Below are 19,728 nucleotides of genomic sequence, written 5' to 3'. Positions count from 1 at the left end.
AGGGAACTTCACAACAAACATAAACATAGCCACAGCCTTGCAGACAAACAAAAATTACACGAAGCGAAATGTAATGTGAGAAGGGCTATGCGAGAGGCGTTCAATGAACTCGAAAGTAAAGTTCTATGTACTAACTTGGTAGAAAATCCTCAGAAATTTTGGTCTTATTTCAAAGCAGTAGGTGGATCAAAACAAAATGTCCAGACACTCTGTGACCAAAGTGGTACTGAAACAGAGGACAATTAAAATCGCTCAAAAGAGAAAAGACAGCTGGACCTGATGGGGTTCGATTTTACAGAGTACGCGAAGGAACTTGCCCCCCCTTCTTGATTCGGTGTACCGCAGGTCTCTAGAAGAGCGTATGGTTCCAAAAGATTGGAAAAGGGCACAGGTCATCCCCGTTTTCAAGAAGGGACGTCGATCAGTTGTAGAATTTTGGAACACGTATTATGTTCGAGTATAATGACTTTTCTGGAGACTAGAAATCTACTCTGTAGGAATCAGCATTGGTTTCGAAAAAAGACGATCGTGTGAAACCTAGCACGCGCTATTCGTCCACAAGACTCAGAGGGCCATAGACACGGGTTCCCAGGTAGATGCCGTGTTTCTTGACTTCCGCAAGGCGTTCGATACAGTTCCCCACAGTCGTTTAATGAACAAAGTAAGCGATACAGTTCCCCACAGTCGTTTAATGAACAAAGTAAGTGCATTGGACTATCAGACCAATTGTGTGACTGGACTGAAGAGTTCCTAGATAACAGAAAGCAGCATGTCATTCTCAATGGAGAGAAGTCTTCCGAAGTAAGAGTGATTTCAGGTGTGCCGCAGGGGAGTGTCATAGGACCGTTGCTATTCCAATATACATAAATGACCTTGTGGATAACATCGGAAGTTGACTGAGGCTTTTTGTGGATGATGCTGTAGTATATCGAGAGGTTGTAACAATGGAAAATTTTACTGAAATGGAAGAGGATCTGCAACGAATTGACGCATGGTGCAGGGAATGAAAATTGAATCTCAATGTAGACAAGTGTAATGTGCTGCGAATACATAGAAAGAAAGATCCCTTATCATTTAGCTACAATACAGCAGGTCAGCAACTGGAAGCAGTTAATTCCATAAATTATCTGGGAGTAGGCATCAGGAGTGATTTAAAATGGAATGACCATATAAAATTAATCGTCGGTAAAGCAGATGCCAGACTGAGATTCATTGGAGGAATCCTAAGGAAATGCAGTCCGACAACAAAGGAAGTAGGTTACAGTACACTTGTTCGACCATTGCTTGAATACTGCTCACCGGTGTGGGATCTGTACCAGATAGGGTTGATAGAAGAGATAGAGAAGATCCAACGGAGAGCAGCGCGCTTCGTTACAGGATCATTTAGTAATCGCGAAAGCGTTACGGAGATCACACGCGAACTCCAGTGGAAGACTCTGCAAGACAGACGATCAGTAGCTCGGTACGGGCTTTTGTTAAAGTTTCGAGAACATACCTTCACCGAAGAGTCAAGCAGTATATTGCTCCCTCCTACGTATATCTCGCGAAGAGACCATGAGGATAAAATCTGAGAGATTAGAGCCCACACAGAGGCATACCGCCTATCTTTCTTTCCACTAACGAGACTGGAATAGAAGGGAGAACCCATAGAGGTACTCAAGGTACTCCAGCCACACACCGTCAGGTTGCTTGCGGAGTATGGATGTAGATGTAGATGGAGATTCTACCAGCTAGGCAGGAGCAGCAAATTTGGTAATGCTTTCTACGCTGGAATCATTTCTACATCCCTTCAAAAGCGCATTCCTCGTTGTGGGCACCACCAGGCCTAGAGAAAAGACAACATCTTACATTCGCTACTTCATTTGCTTCAGTTCTCAGCACAAACACAGTCAAATAACCCCCACCTCCATTTGTAATTGCAGTTGTCTGCTGGTTCCTCCAGTCAGGTACGATTGATTGGAGATACCAACATTGTAGAGGTTCCTGCATATCAGCAGAAAGACACGTGACAATAGTGCCATCCAACTTCCGCAGTCTCCTTCAAACGAAAAAAAATTGTCAGTGCAAAAAAGAGTTGCAAATCGTGAAAGCTTCCAGATCTATTTCACTTCACGATTCTAATGTCTGCACTTCAGACAGCGGAAAACCAAGTGAAATGGCTAAAACAAAAGAACCCCAAGGCACTCACACTGAACAGCCTACTAAAGCCCAACAAGAAGAATTTTCCGATTTTGCCCAGTTGAAAATTTCAGAAGTACATCCACATATTACCTAGCCAGAGAAATGCACACATACCTACAGAAACATTATGTATTCTCAAACAACAGAAGCATACACAGCACTGAAGAGCTGATACAAAAACATCAAGGACATCTGCGTCCCCAAAACAGCCATACACACATCATTTCTTGTCATATCCATATACGTAAATATCCTCACCACTGAAAATATCAACATCATCAAACAACTGTTAGAACAACAGAAAAACATTCCCAAATCCACACATATAAGCAATAGCTAGCGTTCTAAAACTAATAACAAGAGCAAAACTATCTCATTTGACGACCAGTTCTACTCACAAAAAGGTGGTCTTCCCATGGGTCACCAGTCAGTGTATTCCTAGCCAACTTCTTCCTCAATCACTTTAAAATCAAAATATTTGAAACAATAGTAAGACCCGAACAATAAAGGCCAGTATTTGGTATTGCTATTCCCTCTATATTCAGAAAAGTCACCCCCACTATCAGCACAGTCATACACAAATACTGGTATCGTTCGACTGTGTGCAAACTAGCTGGTTTCCAATAATGCAGTGCAGACTGAACAAAACTCCTCTTAGTAAAGACAACTACAAAAATTAATTACAGATAATCAAACAAACAGCCATGGAGTAGGGATATAGTACAAACATTATAGAGAAACTGGATCACAAAATGGAAACAAAAACAAAGGGGACACCTAGCACACAAAAAAATAACAGCTCATCACCCACAGACGCACAGAACACACACGAACAAGAAACATCCTTAGCATCAAGCAAATGGTACACTCTCAATTTTTAGAGAACTGCTCAAGTTTAATTGGTCATAAACAGCCTGCTGTTGGTATATTCCTTGACCAACCCAAAGCCTTTTATATGGTCGACCATAAGCTACTCCTCGCAAAACTTGAGAAATTTGGAATCAGGGGTACTGTCCACAGCTGCACCAATAGCTATCTACATGAAAGGAGGCAATATGTAGAAATCAGAAACCCCAAAAGGATTCTAGCTGTTGCAGTTCAGATATCCTAAATAAACTTGTGGTGTCCCACAGCAGTCTGTTTTTGGGCCAGTCCTTTTCACATTGTTCATCAATGACTTCCCAGAAAACATCCATAGTGCTAATTCTTTTGTGCGCTGATGATACAAATATTTTAATTTCCAACACAGAAGATGTGCTTCAAGAAATAGTCAGTGAAACCACCTATTATATAAAATGTCGGTCAGAGGCAAACAGACTGCTAATAAACACTCGTAAGCATGAACTTTCACACAGGGCATAAAGTTAACCCTTCAATGGAGACATACATATTTGCCGTGTTAAAAGCACCAAATTCCTTCAACTAAACATCAGTAGTACGCTAAACTGGAAACTTCAGGTAGAGATAGTTGCAAAGAAGCTCAGCGAAATGTGTTACTGACTCAGATCAATAAAAAGTGCTCAGCCAAGATTGACATTTTGAAGCTCGTATACCATACTCTGTTTGAATCCATTATGACATACGGTCTAGTTTTATGGGGAAGTAGTTCTGAAAGCAATACAAATTTCTTATTACAAAAACAAGTGGTCAGGTTAATGGCATTAAAAACAGAACTGTAAACCATTGTTTAAAGCATTAAAAATCCTGCCAATGCCTTACCTTAATATAATGGAACTGGTTTGTTTTGTAGCACAATATTTAGGAACTTTACACAGAAATGTAGATTGCCAGACAACTGACATTAGGAACTAACCGCAGTTAAAAATTATAGCACACAGCACCAAATTATATGCTGATAGCGTTAAATATGTGGGCATAAAAATTTACAACTATCTCCCATCGGTGATCGAGACAATTAACAATCTGAAGGAAATGAGAACAAAACAAAAACAAATTTTATTAAATCACTGTATTTACTCTGTTCATAAGTTTCTTGACACAGAATCCTAATTTCCCGTTAAAGCTCGTCTTCTTATATATAATGTAACTCTCTATATATTGCTACTTTTTCTGTCCATGCTCTATGCATTTGTATGCAAACCTAAACTTTGTAGTACAGCAGTGAGTTTTCCATTTGTAATGTATTTTTAATTTATTATTTTGAATTTTCATGTTATTTGTTCTGTCCATGACCTGTACTTTGTATGCAAACTCGAACTCCTTAATACAGAAGTGTGGTACCTTTACTGTCTTTCTTTAGTAATGAATTTAAGTGTATATGGTACTTTTGTATATCCATGTTATTTGCTTTTTTATGTATACTTTTGAATTTCAATGTTACTTCTTCTGTCCATGTTATATACTTCTTGTGTATACTTGAACACTTTAATACAGAAGTGTGTCACATATACTGTTTTACTTTAGAAATGAATTTTAAATGTATATAGTATTCTTGTATTTCCATGTTATTTGCTTATACGTTTCTTTCCCTTAATTGTGTGAACTTATTTATAAATATTGTGCATTTTGGAATTGTTTTAGAAATATTGTGCATTTCTAAATTGTTTATAAGATATCCACCCACATGCTATTTTGTTTCTTGGCATTACATATGTATTATATGAACATTTATATGATTATAATATCACTGTCATATTCATTTTAACCATGTATCATCTTATCTCCATTCTTGACTTGTCCTATATCATAATGTGCTCCTCTGCACACAATGTATGATATACAGGATAAATAAAATTACAACTGCAATTACAACAGCAACAACGACAATAAAGCAGCCCATAGGATAGACTACATACCCGAATACAAGGGCTTGAAAATAGCCTACAGGACATAATTCAGCACAGAGAAAACTAAAGACAATCAATACCAACACAGAAAAAGTCATGTCTGGTATCAACCATCTGACATGCCAAGACTGCAAGTCTATTTATATAGGACAGACAAGCAGAAACCTTAACACCAGATACACAGAACGCAGAAGAGCATTAAAAAGTAAAAGCTGTCATTCTATATTTGCTGAATACCTTATGAACGTGAGATACAGCCCAACAGACATCAAAACTGACTTGAAAAATCTCGAATGCAGCAACAACCCCCCACAAAAGCCAATAATTGAAGAAAACTATCAAATACAAAAAGCCACATCTGAAGGAGAATAATAATAAATGAATACACAGCATTCTGCAACGGATGTCTGTTCTCTTACCTGAGAGAAATATTAGACACCACCAACCAATAATCACACCAACAAACCCTCACAAACACGCCCCCCCCCCACCAGACTCACATCAAAAATGAGTAATTAAACAAAACCCACAAACCTTCAGTTTCTGACACACACACACACACACACACACACACACACACACACACACAGTCTTCCTGATAGAATTAGTTAATGTTAGGTCTAACCATAACATCTCGTTCGTAAAATTTCCAAGTAAATAATTTTTCTAAATTAGATTCGGTACGTTGCAGATGACTAACTGTGAAACAAAACACGCGCAATAAAGAGCATAAAACTCAGGAAAACCACAGCATGTGGTAACAAGGTACACATACAAAACTGTTTTTCAAATGTATAAATATTGTTTTAAGAACTCAAATTTATATGTATACAAACAGTAAAGAGCATTTTTCCTTTTTAATAGAAAGAAAATAAAAGCTCATTTATGATGCTGAAACATCGGCGAAAGATGTCTGGGAAACAGAAGGAAAGATAAACTTGTGTTTCGCTCATGATAGACCGCCTCAAAAAATAAATTGATTTGTAAGAAAACAAGGACACTATGAAAATATGCTTTTTCATGATGGCGGCAGTGACTAATCATGCCTTGCGCAGGACAATGAGAAGCATTTTTCATGTCGTACAAATTTTACAGACAAAAAAGATATCCATTACTTTAATAAACTGTTTTCAAATTCCACAAGTTAGTTTGCCTCAAGAATTCGAGACCATCAGTTGTTTTGCTGTACTGATACAATGTTTTGTGGTAATACTGTATTACCAGATGCCAACAGTGGGATGTTCTAAAGTATAACTGAATCCACAAGTGTGGTACATGTCTTGCCTACCTAGGCGTAATGTAGGTGATGATTATGGGATCCATGTTTAGATTGAGATGAGATATTTGCTCTGTTAACAGTCATAAATCATTTCAGGCAACGAAGAATATCCGCTGTGATAAGTATGTATGTCAGCATCGAATCATAGCTGAAAGGCAGTCAGATCGCTTAACGGTATTAATTTTTGGGGCTTATTCATTTCGTGAAGGGGGTATCTGTTATTAAGGCAATTTTATGTGACTCTTAATGACCGCTACTACAAGTAAAAGTGCTATTTTTGGAAACACCCCACAACAGGGTATATGATTGTTCCTGGAAATTATCTTAAATAATTAATTATGTCATTTTATGGTCTTAACATGCTTTTATTCCTCTTGAATGTCAGTATTCTTTTATAAAAAGGGGGAAATGAAATTCAAATAATTTGAAAGCCCACTAAAACGCTCCATTGGAGTCATGTGATGTCTGTGACTTCATTGGCTAGCTCGCTGCTCCTACCGTCATACTGCTAATTCAAAGTGATGTTTTGTTTTGGAATGAACGTTTCGAAAAATGAGTTAGAAATGGTGTGTAGTACCATATACAAATACATATATAAAACTCCTGAGAAATTGTTTTTGAGTGTTCCAGACGATGGGAAGGTGCATAAAATGTGGTTGCACTGCACTGGCAAATTGACACCACTGCGACGCAGAAGTTCACTAACTTCATGAAAACTGTGTTGTAATGTGAAGTTAATATTAAGTAACCTCCGAGATATGGTCTCCCAGTGTTACAACGAAGCATAGCGACATTCGTCGAAATTAAATCTACTAGCGAAAATTGTCGTCTTGTCCAATAACAACTCAATTATTTGGTAGCTCAGTTGTTACAAGGGTAGATCGTCTAATTTTATAAGATTATGTCCATAGATCGCTGGTTTGAGTGTAATTCGAAAGAACGTTTTAACAAATCTGTAAAACGACTCGAGGGTCCTCTCATATGAAAAGCAAATCACTATTACAAAACTTCACCACACCGATCAGAAACAGAATATTATGTAAGTAGGCTGTTTAGGTTCTTTTTATTGGTAACGCCACGTAGCGCTCTGTATGAAAATCACTGGCTGTGCTGTGTGCAGTCTGTGGCTGGTTTGCATTGTTGTTTGCTATTGTAGTGTTGGGCAGCTGGATGTTAACAGCGCGTAGCGTTGCGCAGTTGGAGGTGAGCCGCCAGCAGTGGTGGATGTGGGGAGTGAGACGGCGGAGTTTTGAGAGCGGATGATCTGGACAGAGACGGTAAATTTGTAAGACTGGATGTCATGAACTGATATATATTATGACTTTCGAACACTATTAAGGTAAATACATTGTTTGCTCTCTATCAAAATCTTTCATTTGCTAACTATGCCTATCAGTAGTTAGTGCCTTCAGTAGTTAGGCGCTCGCGCTCGCTGTATTGCAGTAGTTCGAGTAACGAAGACTTCTGTGAGGTAAATGATTGATGAAAGGTATAGGTTATTGTTAGTCAGGGCCATTCTTTTGTAGGGATTTTTGAAAGTCAGATTGCGTTGCGCTAAAAATATTGTGTGTCAGTTTAAGCAGTCATTTATAATTTTTCGAAGGGGACGTTTCAATTATTGTGTTTTACTTGCTGTTTACATCCGCTTACGTTTTCAATCGCTGATCGCACACGTCACGTTCAAAAAGATATTTTCTAGTTAATGTGACCACTCCCCTTTTACTTTATTACAAACAATGTTTTTATCTTCGTGCTGGCCAGCTAGGATCCTTATTGTTTAAACCTTTGCAGTTTCATCATTTTACGTAAAGATGAAGTAAGTCTGCTTCAGACGCTAACGTTAGTTTATACTCAGAAACATCACAGCCCTTACGTTTGTGTCAACTGCATGTTGTACACACTTTATACAGGGTGTTACAAAAAGGTACGGCCAAACATTCAGGAAACATTCCTCACACACAAAGAAAGAAAAGATGTTATGTGGACATGTGTCCGGAAACGCTTAATTTCCATGTTAGAGCTCATTTTAGTTTCGTCAGTATGTACTGTACTTCCCCGATTCACCGCCAGTTGGCCCAATTGAAGGAAGGTAATGTTGACTTCGGTGCTTGTGTTGACATGCGACTCACTGCTCTACAGTACTAGCATCAAACACATCAGTACGTAGCATCAACAGGTTAGTGTTCATCACGAACGTGGTTTTGCAGTCAGTGTAATGTTTACAAATGCGGAGTTGGCAGATGCCCATTTCATGTATGGATTAGCACGGGGCAATAGCCGTGGCGCGGTACGTTTGTATCGAGACAGATTTCCAGAACGAAGGTGTCCCGACAGGCAGACGTTCGAAGCAATTGATCGGCGTCTTAGGGAGCACGGAACATTCCAGCCTATGACTCGCGACTGGGGAAGACCTAGAACGACGAGGACACCTGCAATGGACGAGGCAATTCTTCGTGCAGTTGACGATAACCCTAATGTCAGCGTCTGAGAAGTTCCTGCTGTGTAAGGTAACGTTGACCACGTCACTGTATGGAGAGTGCTACGGGAGAACCAGTTGTTTCCGTACCGTGTACAGCGTGTGCAGGCACTATCAGCAGCTGATTGGCCTCCACGGGTACACTTCTGCGAATGGTTCATCCAACAATGTGTCAATCCTCATTTCAGTGCAAATGTTCTCTTTACGGATGAGGCTTCATTCCAACGTGATCAAATTGTAAATTTTCACAATCAACATGTGTGGGCTGATGAGAATCCGCACGCAATTGTGCAATCACGTCATCAACACAGATTTTCTGTGAACGTTTGGGCAGGCATTGTTGGTGATGTCTTGATTGGGCCCGATGTTCTTCCACCTACGCTCAATGGAGCACGTTATCATGATTTCATACGGGATACTCTACCTGTGCTGCTAGAACATGTGCCTTTACAAGTACGACACAACATGTGGTTCATGCACGATGGAGCTCCTGCACATTTCAGTCGAAGTGTTCGTACGCTTCTCAACAACAGATTCGATGACCGATGGATTGGTAGAGGCGGACCAATTCCATGGCCTCCACGCTCTCCTGACCTCAACGCTCTTGACTTTCATTTATGGGGGCATTTGAAAGCTCTTGTCTACGCAACCCCGGTACCAAATGTAGAGACTCTTTGTGCTCGTATTGTGGACGGCTGTGATACAATACGCCATTCTCCAGGGCTGCATCAGCGCATCAGGGATTCCATACGTCGGAGGGTGGATGCATGTATCCTCGCTAACGGAGGACATTTTGAACATTTCCTGTAACAAAGTGTTTGAAGTCACGCTGGTACGTTCTGTTGCTGTGTGTTTCCATTCCACGATTAATGTGATTTGAAGAGAAGTAATAAAATGAGCTCTAACATGGAAAGTAAGCGATTCTGGACCCATGTCCACATAACAGATTTTCTTTCTTTGTGTGTGTGGAATGTTTCCTGAAAGTTTGGCCGTACCTTTTTGTAACACTCTGTATACACTATGTGATCAAAAGTATCCGGACACCTGGCTGAAAATGACTTCAAGTTCGTGGCGCCCTCCTTCGGTAATGCTGGAATTTATTGTGGTGTTGGCCCACCCGTAGCCTTGACGACAGCTTCCTCTCTCGCAAGCATACGTTCAATCAGGTAAGGGAAGGTTTCTTAGGGAATAGCAGCCCATTCTTCACAGAGTGCTGCACTGAGGAGAGGTATCGATATCGATGTCGGACGGCGTTGCCTAGCACGAAGTCTACGTTCTGCGTAGGCCAGTCCATTACGGGGATGTTACTGTTGTGTAGCCACTCCACCATCCCCGAATTGCTCTTCAACAGTGGGAAGCAAGAAGGTGCTTCAAACATCAATGTAGGCCTGTGCTGTGATAGTACCACGTAAAACAACAAGGTGTGCAAGCCCCCTCCATGAAAAACACGACGACACCATAACAGCAGCGCCTTCGAATTTTACTGTTAGCATTACACTCGCTGACAGATTACATTCAGTAGGCATTCGCGATACCCACGCCCTGCCATCGGATCGCCACATTGTGTACCGTGATTCGTCACTCCAGACACCGTTTTTTCACCGCTCAATCGTCCAATGTTTACGTTCCTTACACCAAGCGTGGCGTCGTTTGGCATTTACTGGCGTAATGTTAGGCTTATGAGCAGCCGCTCGACCATGAAATCGCAGTTTTTTCACCTCCCGCCTAACTGTCGTAGTACTTGCAGTGGATCCTGATGCAGTTTGGAATTCCTGTGTGATGGTTTGGATAGATGTCTGCCTATTAAACATTATGGCCCTCTTCAACTGTCGGCGGTCTCTGTCAGACAATAGACGAGGTCGGCCTGTACGCTTTTGTGCTGTACGTATCTCTTCACGTTTCCACTTCATTATCACATCGGAAACAGTGGACAGGAGTGTAGAAATCTCGTGTACAGACGGAGGACAAGTGACACCCAATCACTTCACGTTCGAAGTCCGTGGGTTCCGTGGAACGCCCCATTCTGCTCTCTCACGATGTCTAATGACTACTGAGGTCGCTGATATGGAGTACCTGGCAGTAGGTAGCAGCACAATGCACCTAATATGAAAAACGTATGTTTCTTGGGGGTGTCCGGATACTTTTGATCACATAGTGTACCTCCGTATAGCCTCATCGTCCTAAACCTCGTTGTACTGTGGGTGTATGGTGATGTCTTCACGACTAGCAATACTTTCCAAAAAAGTGAATTGTTTGTTCGCAAAGTAAATGCATTTATCCACTGTTGTCCATTCCTCAGACTAAAACTAATGTGAAGCTATATACAAAACATCCCACAATCGAAACAACTATTACAATCATTTCTTGCTAACGCCGTTTTCGTATTTCGTTTAAAACTTTTAAAGACACATGACGAAGATTCGAACATGTGAGCTCCTTACCTACAGCCAGAACGCTATCCGTTGCGCTACCGAACGCCTGCTTAACGCATCACCCAGGAAAGTAACAGTAATTTTTGCCAAGAATAATTTTATCGTACTTTTGGTCGAAGCTCATGACTGATATTCGATAATCTAGTTATAATACACGGACCCATTTGCAAAAGTTCTACAATTGCTCAGTATTGAGCGAGTTTAGTGATTTACTATTAAAAACAGCCTTTATCACGATTTATTTATTAAGGTGCCCGGTTTCGACCACTACTGTGGTCATTTTCAGACCTACAAGTCGTGTGCAAAGCTTTAATTATAGGGCTACATACACTAAAGAAAATACATAAAGTTATAAAGCTATAAAACGATGAATTACCATTGAGTAGGAACCCCTTTCTGCTGGAGAATCACTACTGGAGAAACCAGTGCACGTCTTACTATATATAATGGAGGCTCCGCCCACTTCTGGCGGCATGATGTCATTACTAACCAATGAGGTATAAGTCGAATAACAATGTAAAATTTCTTAGTTAAAAGAAAATTGTAAAGAAATAAAAATAAACACACACTAAACTTAGCTTATTAAACAGCTATTGTCAATTAAGAAGCGTTAAAAATATTTAAATATGTAAGATAAATGAACTTCGGTTAGAAAGAAGCCTGCTGCCACATCTTTGCACGTTCGTTCATCCTCACCATGGCAACTATTAGTTTGCCTATCGATTTTACAACAACTTCAGTGGAAAGAAGCCTGCTGCCTCATCTTTGCAACGGCGTCCAACTTCACCATGGCAACCAGTGGTTCCAAATGGTTCACTAACAGGCCTTGAGAGGGCAACCCATGTACTGTCAAAACGAAATTCGTTTATCCTACATGTTTACATATTTTTAACGCTTCTTAATTGACAATACTTGTTAAATAAGCTAAGTTTAGTGTGTGTTTATTTCTCAACAATGTTCTTTTAACTAAGAAATTTTACATTATTATTCGACCTATAACCCATTGGTTAGTAATGACATCATTCCATCAGAAGTGGGCGGAGCCTCCACTATATACATTAAGACGTACACTGGTTTCTCCAGTAGCGATTCTCCAGCAGGAGAAGGTTCTTACTCATTGGCAATTCATCGTTTTATAGCTTTATAACTTTATGTATTTTCTTTAATGTATGTAGCCCTCTAATTAAAGCTATGTATACGACTTGTAGGTCTGAAGATGACCACAGCAGTTGTCGAAACCGGTCACCGTAATAAATAAATCGTGAACAAGACTGTTTTAATAGTAAATATCTGTAACACATTGATCACTGTCACTCCCATAATGTATTCAAGAGTTTAATGATGTTGTAGGGAGTAGGAAAAGAATGTCCGTCGTTGCACATATCGCCGCTCTAAGTGGGTGGACCGTAAAACGCATCAAGTTTCGCAACGCTTCCTCTATCAGTAATGACGAAATTCCTTTCTAGTGTTACTTAAATGTTGAAATTGCTTTTTCCATCGCTAAATAGCTAAACTGTTTGCACTAAAAGAACGTAAAAACCTCGTACTTCGGCCAGTGATCCTGTAACACACATACAGGTTCGTCCTACAAGTCTTTGACGTCACCAGAGCAGCAGCCAATAACAGAGTGTTTTTGATCACGTGACCATACTTGAAATTTAATGACTTTTAAGCCTTAATTGCATATACATAATAGATATTTTGTGAGACTGTTGACAGTATGTTGTTGTTGGGGTCTTCAGTCCTAAAGACTGGTTTGATGCAGCTCTCCATGCTACTCTATCCTGTGCAAGCTTCTTCATCTCCCAGTACTTACCGCAATCTACATCCTTCTGAATCTGCTTAGTGTATTCATCTCTTGGTCTCCCTCTACGATTTTTACCCTTTACTCTGCCCTCCAGTGCTAAATTTGTGATCCCTTGATGCCTCAGAACATGTTCTACCAACCGGTCCCTTCTTCTTGTCACGTTGTGCCACAAACTCCTCTTCTCCCCAATTCTATTCAATACCTCCTCACTAGTTATGTGATCTACCCATCTAATCTTCAGCATTCTTCTGTAGCACCACATTTCGAAAGCTTCTATTCTCTTCTTGTCCAAACTACTTATCGAACATGTTTCACTTCCATACATGGCTACACTCCATACAAATATTTTCAGAAACGACTTCCTGACACTTATATCTATACTCGATGTTAACAAATTTCTCTTCTTCAGAAACGCTTTCCTTGCCATTGCCAGTCTACATTTTATATCCACTCTACTCCGACCATCATCAGTTATTTTGCTCTCCAAATAGCAAAACTCCTTTACTACTTTAAGTGTCTCATTTCCTAATCTAATTCCCCCAGGATCACCCGATTTAATTCGACTACATTCCATTATCCTCGTTTTGTTTTTTTATATGTTCATCTTATATCCTCCTTTCAAGGCACTGCCCATTCCGTTGAACTGCTCTTCCCAGTCCTTTGCTGTCTCTGACAGAATTACAATGTCATCGGCGAACATCAAAGTTTTTATTTCTTCTGCATGGATTTTAATACCTACTCCGAATTTTTCTTTTGTTTCCTTTACTGCTTGCTCAATATACAGATTGAATAGCATCGCGGAGAGGCTACAACCTTGTCTCACTCCCTTCCCAACCACTGCTTCCCTTTCATGCCCCTCGACTCTTATAACTGCCATCTGGTTTCTATACAAATTGTAAATAGCCTTTCGCTCCCTGTATTTTACCCCTACCACCTTCTGAATTTTAAAGACAGTATGCCAGTCAACATTGTCAAAAGATTTCTCTAACTCTACAAATGCCAGAAACGTAATTTGCCTATCCTTAATCTTTCTTCTAAGATAAGTCGTAAGGTCAGTATTGCCTTACGTGTTCCAACATTTCTACGAATTCCAAACTGATGTTCCCCGAGGTCGGCTTCTACTAGTTTTTCCATTCGCGTTGGTATTTTGCAGCTGTGACTTATTAAACTGATAGTTCGGTAATTTTCACATCTGTCAACACCTGCTTTCTTTGGGATTGGAACTATTATATTCTTCTTGAATTCTGAGGGCATTTCGCCTGTATCGTACATCTTGCTCACCAGATGGTAGAGTTTTGTGAGGACTGGCTCTCCCAAGGCCGGCAGTAATTCTAATGGAATGTTATCTACTCCCGGGGCCTTGTTTCGAGTGAGATCTTTCAGTGCTCTATCAAACTCTTCACGCAGTATCATATCTCCCATTTCATCTTCATCTACATCCTCTTCCATTTCCATAATATTGTCCTCAAGTACATCGCCCTTGTATAGACCCTCTATATACTCCTTCCAGATTTCTGTTTTCCCTTCTTTGCTTAGAGCTGGGTTTCCATCTGAGCTGTTGATATTCATACAAGTGGCTCTCTTTTCTCCAAAGGTCTCTTTAATTTTCCTGTAGGCAGTATCTATCTTACCCATAGGGAAATAAGCCTCTACATCCTGAAATTTGTCCTCTAGCCATCCCTGCTTAGCCATTTTGCATTTCCTGTCGCTCTCATGTTTGAGACGTTTGTATTCCTATTTGCATGCTTCATTTACTGAATTATTATATTTTCTCCTTTCATCAGTTAAATTCAATATTTCTTCTGTTACCCAATGGTTTCTACTAGCCCTCGTCTTTTTACCTACTTGATCCTCTGCTACCTTCACTATTTCATCCCTCAAAGCTACCCATTCTTCTTCTACTGTATTTCTTTCACCCATTCCTGTCAATTGTTCCCTTATGCTCTCCCTGAAACTCTGTACAACCTCTGGTTTAGTCAGTTTATCCAGGTCCCATCTTCTTAAATTCCTACCTTTTTGCAGTTTCTTCAGTTTTAATCTACAGTTCCTAACCAATAGATTGTGGTCAGAGTCCACATCTGCCCCTGGAAATGTCTTACAATTTAAAACCTGGTTCCTAAATCTCTGTCTTACCATTATATAATCTATCTGATACCTTTTAGTATCTCCAGGGTTCTTCCACGTATACAACCTTCTTTCGTGAGTCTTGAACCAAGTGTTAGCTATGATTAAGCTATGCTCTGCGCAAAATTCTACCAGGCTACTTCCTCTTTCATTTCTTAGCCCCAATCCATATTCACCTACTATGTTTCCTTCTCCCTTTTCCTACTGACGAATTCCAGTCACCCATGACTATTAAATTTTCGTCTCCCTTCACCACCTGAATAATCTCTTTTATCTCATCATACATTTCATCAATTTCTTCGTCATCTGCAGAGCTAGTTGGCATATAAACTTGTACTACTGTAGTAGGCGTGGGCTTCGTGTCTATCTTGGCCACTATAATGCGTTCACTTTGCTGTTTGTAGTAGCTTACCCTTACTCCTATTTTTATATTCATTATTAAACCTACTCCTGCATTACCCCTATTTGATTTTGTATTTATAACCCTGTATTCACCTGACCAAAAGTCTTGTTCCTCCTGCCACGGAACTTCAACAATTCCCACTATGTCTACCTTTAACCTATCCATTTCCCTTTTTAAATTTTCTAACCTACCTGCCCGATTAAGGGATCTGACATTCCACGCTCCGATCCGTAGAACGCCAGTTTTCTTTCTCCTGATAACGACCTCCTCTTGAGTAGTCCCCACCCGGAGATCCGAATGGGGGACTATTTTACCTCCGGAATATTTACCCAAGAGGACGCCCTCATCATTTAATCATACAGTAAAGCTGCATGCCCTCGGGAAAAATTACGACTGTAGTTTCCCCTTGCTTTCAGCCGTTGGCAGTAGCAGAACAGCAAGGCCATTTTGGTTAGTGTTACAAGGCCAGATCATACTTGAAATTTAATGATTTTTAAGCCTTAATTGCATAAACATTACAGATTTTTTGTGAGACTAGTGACAGTATATGCTATTTAAATATTATAATCAATCAGTAACAACAATCCGAAGCACACTTTTATGAAAATAGCCTAATGTACAATGGGGATCGATCACAGCTAAAAAGAGATGGTGGAGGGAGAGGGAGAGGGAGAGGGAGAGGGAGAGGGGGAGAGAGAGAGAGAGAGAGAGAGAGAGAGAGAGAGTGTGTGTGCTCACCGTCGGCGGCGGGTGAGAGCAGCAGCCCGTGGCAGATGATGGAGCCGGCGCTCTCGCCGAAGATAGTCACGTTGTCGGCGTCGCCCCCGAACGCGGCGATGTTACGACGCACCCATTGCAGCGCAGCCAGCACGTCGCGTAGGCCCATGTTGCCGGGACACGCCGCGTCGCCCGTGGTCAGGAAGCCTGCCGTGCAAACACACACGTGACACATCAACATCGTCTCCTCAACGTGACGCATTAAACTGACAAATGTGAACATATAGGCCGGTTGCACACACGGATTTTTTCCGCTGCGGTCAGTTGAGCGTCGTCGCTCGCAGAACTTTAACGTTTATACACACGACGGTAAAATCTCCGTCGTCAGCAGATTAGTACGTTGTTTGAAGAGTTGAGGCAGGATGACACGAAATTCTTCAATTATTTCAGAATGTAGGAGTCTACCTTTGACAGGCTCCATCGACGGTTCAAAGATACTATTCAGTGGAAAAATACCAAAATGAGGAATTGTATTCAGCCTGTAGAAATGCTGGCAATAATAGTGAGGTAAATTTGGGATAATCATTTTCAGACTAGTTTTAAAGTAACGGTGTTTACTGATAAAATTCCGAAGAAAGATACACAATACCTACATTATCAAAACTTTAAATAAACATTCACACACACACACATTAGTACACAATATAGTACTAGAAATTGATTTCCATTGTAGTGGACGAATTCGAATTTACTGAAGAACTACTTTCAAAATCTCCTTCAACACTCACAGGAAAATTTTCATGATGTTCAGCTGCAGATTTTTTTTGCTTTGTGGGTTGGGAAGGTGGAGTAGACAGTTGATCTACGGTAGACACCGAGGGAATCGATGGTGGGTCGTAATTTGGGAGATGTAGAACTTGTGAGAGATACAAAGCCAGAGTTCTGAATGCAGAATGCGTTCGCCCTGACTGGGATACTGGAGTACATAGTGCATTTTGAGTTGAAACTGAGGGAATCGTTGGTGGGGCATAATGTGGGACTGGTGGTTGTGTGTACTGTGAAGTGATAGCAGTGAAACGTTGTTGAGGTGGCAGTGGATTGGTCTGTTGTTGGAGATGGTATAGACCGCCTTCACATTAAACACAAGTATTCCAGTGCACGACTTAATTTTCGTTATTGTATTACTAGAAGTAAGTTGCAAAAATAATAATACTTTGTAAAAATGGGACATTGTTACTGTTTTTCAGTAATGTTCGTTTTTATAAGTAAAACACTTGTTAATAATAGCCCGCCATGGTTGTCACGATGATAAAAAAATAAATAATTAAGTCAGGAAACGCCTGCAATGTGAAGATCCTGTTACACTGCCAAGAGTGAGCGCCGTCACTTGTAGAATCTATAACTCTAGTTTCTTCTAGTACATATATGTGAGAAAGCAAGTACTTACCAAAATCATTCCTCTCCCTTTCGTCCAACACATCAAAGTCGCTACGAATTCCCTTGCAAACTTCATGCCAAGCGTTTCTGGTAGCATCTCGGTCTTTGTATATATTTTGTCCCACAGAACAGGCCTTTCTTGAATTAATGAAATTAAAATTTCATTATGTATGTCTAGATTACTCATGTCTGAAAGAAGAAACCAGTTAACAACTGTGAACACCACGACTCGACTCTATTCACACTGAACAAAAAAGCTGTTGACGGTAGAAAACCGCTACGTGTGTAAGCGTGCATTTGGTCAAATGCGCCACTACTTTGGCCGTGGCGGTAGAATTGCCCTCGGCGCCAGTGGCAGCCGGCGGTCACACAGCTACCGCCGACGGCAGATTTACCGTTCGGTTTTTCTTCCGCTTAATGTGCAAGCTCTGACTTCCTCCTGTGCACCACTGCGGGATCGGCGGCGACAGTCAATTGACTGCTGCGGAAAAATCCGCCATGGGTGCAACCGGCCATAGGGTGCTTCACAGTCTCTGGTGCGGGCTTCTAGAAGTTGTAGTTGGGACTTACAAGTGGATAGCACCAGCTCGTCACCACCGAGTTCGTCCAAATTTATAATGTATTCAAAGCTCGGTCAGAAATCAAACTTACAGAACTGGGAATTTCAGATGGGCTAGTGTTCACAAAATATAGCATTTGGGTCACAGATCGGGTAAGGAAAGAGCACAGCAGAAGGAGCACACACTGGTAATCCGTAGGATGTGGGTTCTAGTCCCTGGGCAGAACTTTTTATTTTGAATTTTTGCGTTACTATCGGGAGCCCGATATTTCGATATTTAAAAAATATCATTATCGGCCCTCCATATATCGGAAAATTATCGACATGTCGACGGAAAAAGTTTCAACGTACCTGCCTATAACAATATCGGCTGCACATTGTAAACATATTTCCGGTTTTAGAGTTGTATATTTAAGTATTAAGTATCGATTTATTATTAGATATTCAGTACATCAACAAGCTAGCAGGCTGCCTATCCCCCTTCCAGCAAGAACTGAAAGGTTCAAATGGCTCTGAGCACTATGGGACTTAACATCTGAGGTTCAAATGGTTCAAATGGCTCAGCACTATGGGAGTTAACTCGTGGTCGTCAGTCCACTAGAACTTAGAACTACTTAAACCTAACTAACCTAAGCACATCACATACATCCATGCCCGAGGCAGCATTCGAACCTGCGACCGTAGCAGTCGTGCGGTTCCAAACTGTAGCGCCTAGAACCGCTCGGCCACTCCGGCCGGCTAACATCTGAGGTCATCAGTCCCCTAGAACTTATAAATCCTTAAACCTAACTAACCTCCGCTCGGCCACTCCGGCCGGCTAACATCTGAGGTCATCAGTCCCCTAGAACTTATAAATCCTTAAACCTAACTAACCTAAGGACACCATACACATCCATGCCCGAGGCAGGTTCAAAAAATGGTTCAAATGGCTCTGAGCACTATGGGACTTAACATCCGACGTCATCAGTCCCTTAGAACTTAGAACTACTTAAACCTAACTAACCTAAGGACATCACACACATCCATGCCCGAGGCAGGATTCGAATCTGCGACCGTAGCAGTCGCCTGGGGCAGGATTCGAACCTGCGACCGTAGCAGTCGCGCGGTTCCGGACTGAAGCGCCTAGAACTGAAAAGAAAACAATGCATGTTCACGCTTGACGATAACCTCTTTGCTAACGATCTTAACTGCATGTAAGTGGCGCAATAAAACGTGTCCGATGGGTCCATCATCCGATTTCGTCAGATATCGGATTTGTCCGGAAGACTTGATGTCGACTTCCCTGTTTTTTCCTTTTGTGCCATCTCCAACGACCTAGCAGTTGTAATGTCAACATTGCTTACTGAAGCTAAAGGTTGCAGTTTCTGTTGGTTGCACCGAGCGCCGACTACGTCAGCATTTCCCCTCACACGTCTCCACCAACCGGGAAGACGAGTCTTCTCATCATTTTCAGCAACTGTTTTCGAAGGGCCGGCCAGTGTGGCCGAGCGGTTCTTGGCGCTTCAG

The 19,728-nt window shown here is 41.1% G+C and overlaps 1 protein-coding gene across 1 annotated transcript in view; it reads right to left on the bottom strand.

Moving 5' to 3' along the window:
• Positions 1 to 19,728, bottom strand: part of LOC124798778 (juvenile hormone esterase-like) — a 368,794-nt gene that overhangs the window by 148,011 nt on the left and 201,055 nt on the right. Inside the window, exon 4 of the mRNA XM_047262308.1 lies at positions 16,248 to 16,433. Within this exon, the coding sequence (XP_047118264.1) occupies positions 16,248 to 16,433 (186 nt within the window). The remainder of the gene's footprint in view (positions 1 to 16,247; positions 16,434 to 19,728) is intronic.

This window comes from Schistocerca piceifrons, chromosome 5 (assembly GCF_021461385.2).
Source record: "Schistocerca piceifrons isolate TAMUIC-IGC-003096 chromosome 5, iqSchPice1.1, whole genome shotgun sequence".
NCBI lineage: Eukaryota > Metazoa > Arthropoda > Insecta > Orthoptera > Acrididae > Schistocerca > Schistocerca piceifrons.
Note: the sequence above shows the minus strand (reverse complement) of the source record. Positions and strands in the feature narration are given on the sequence as shown.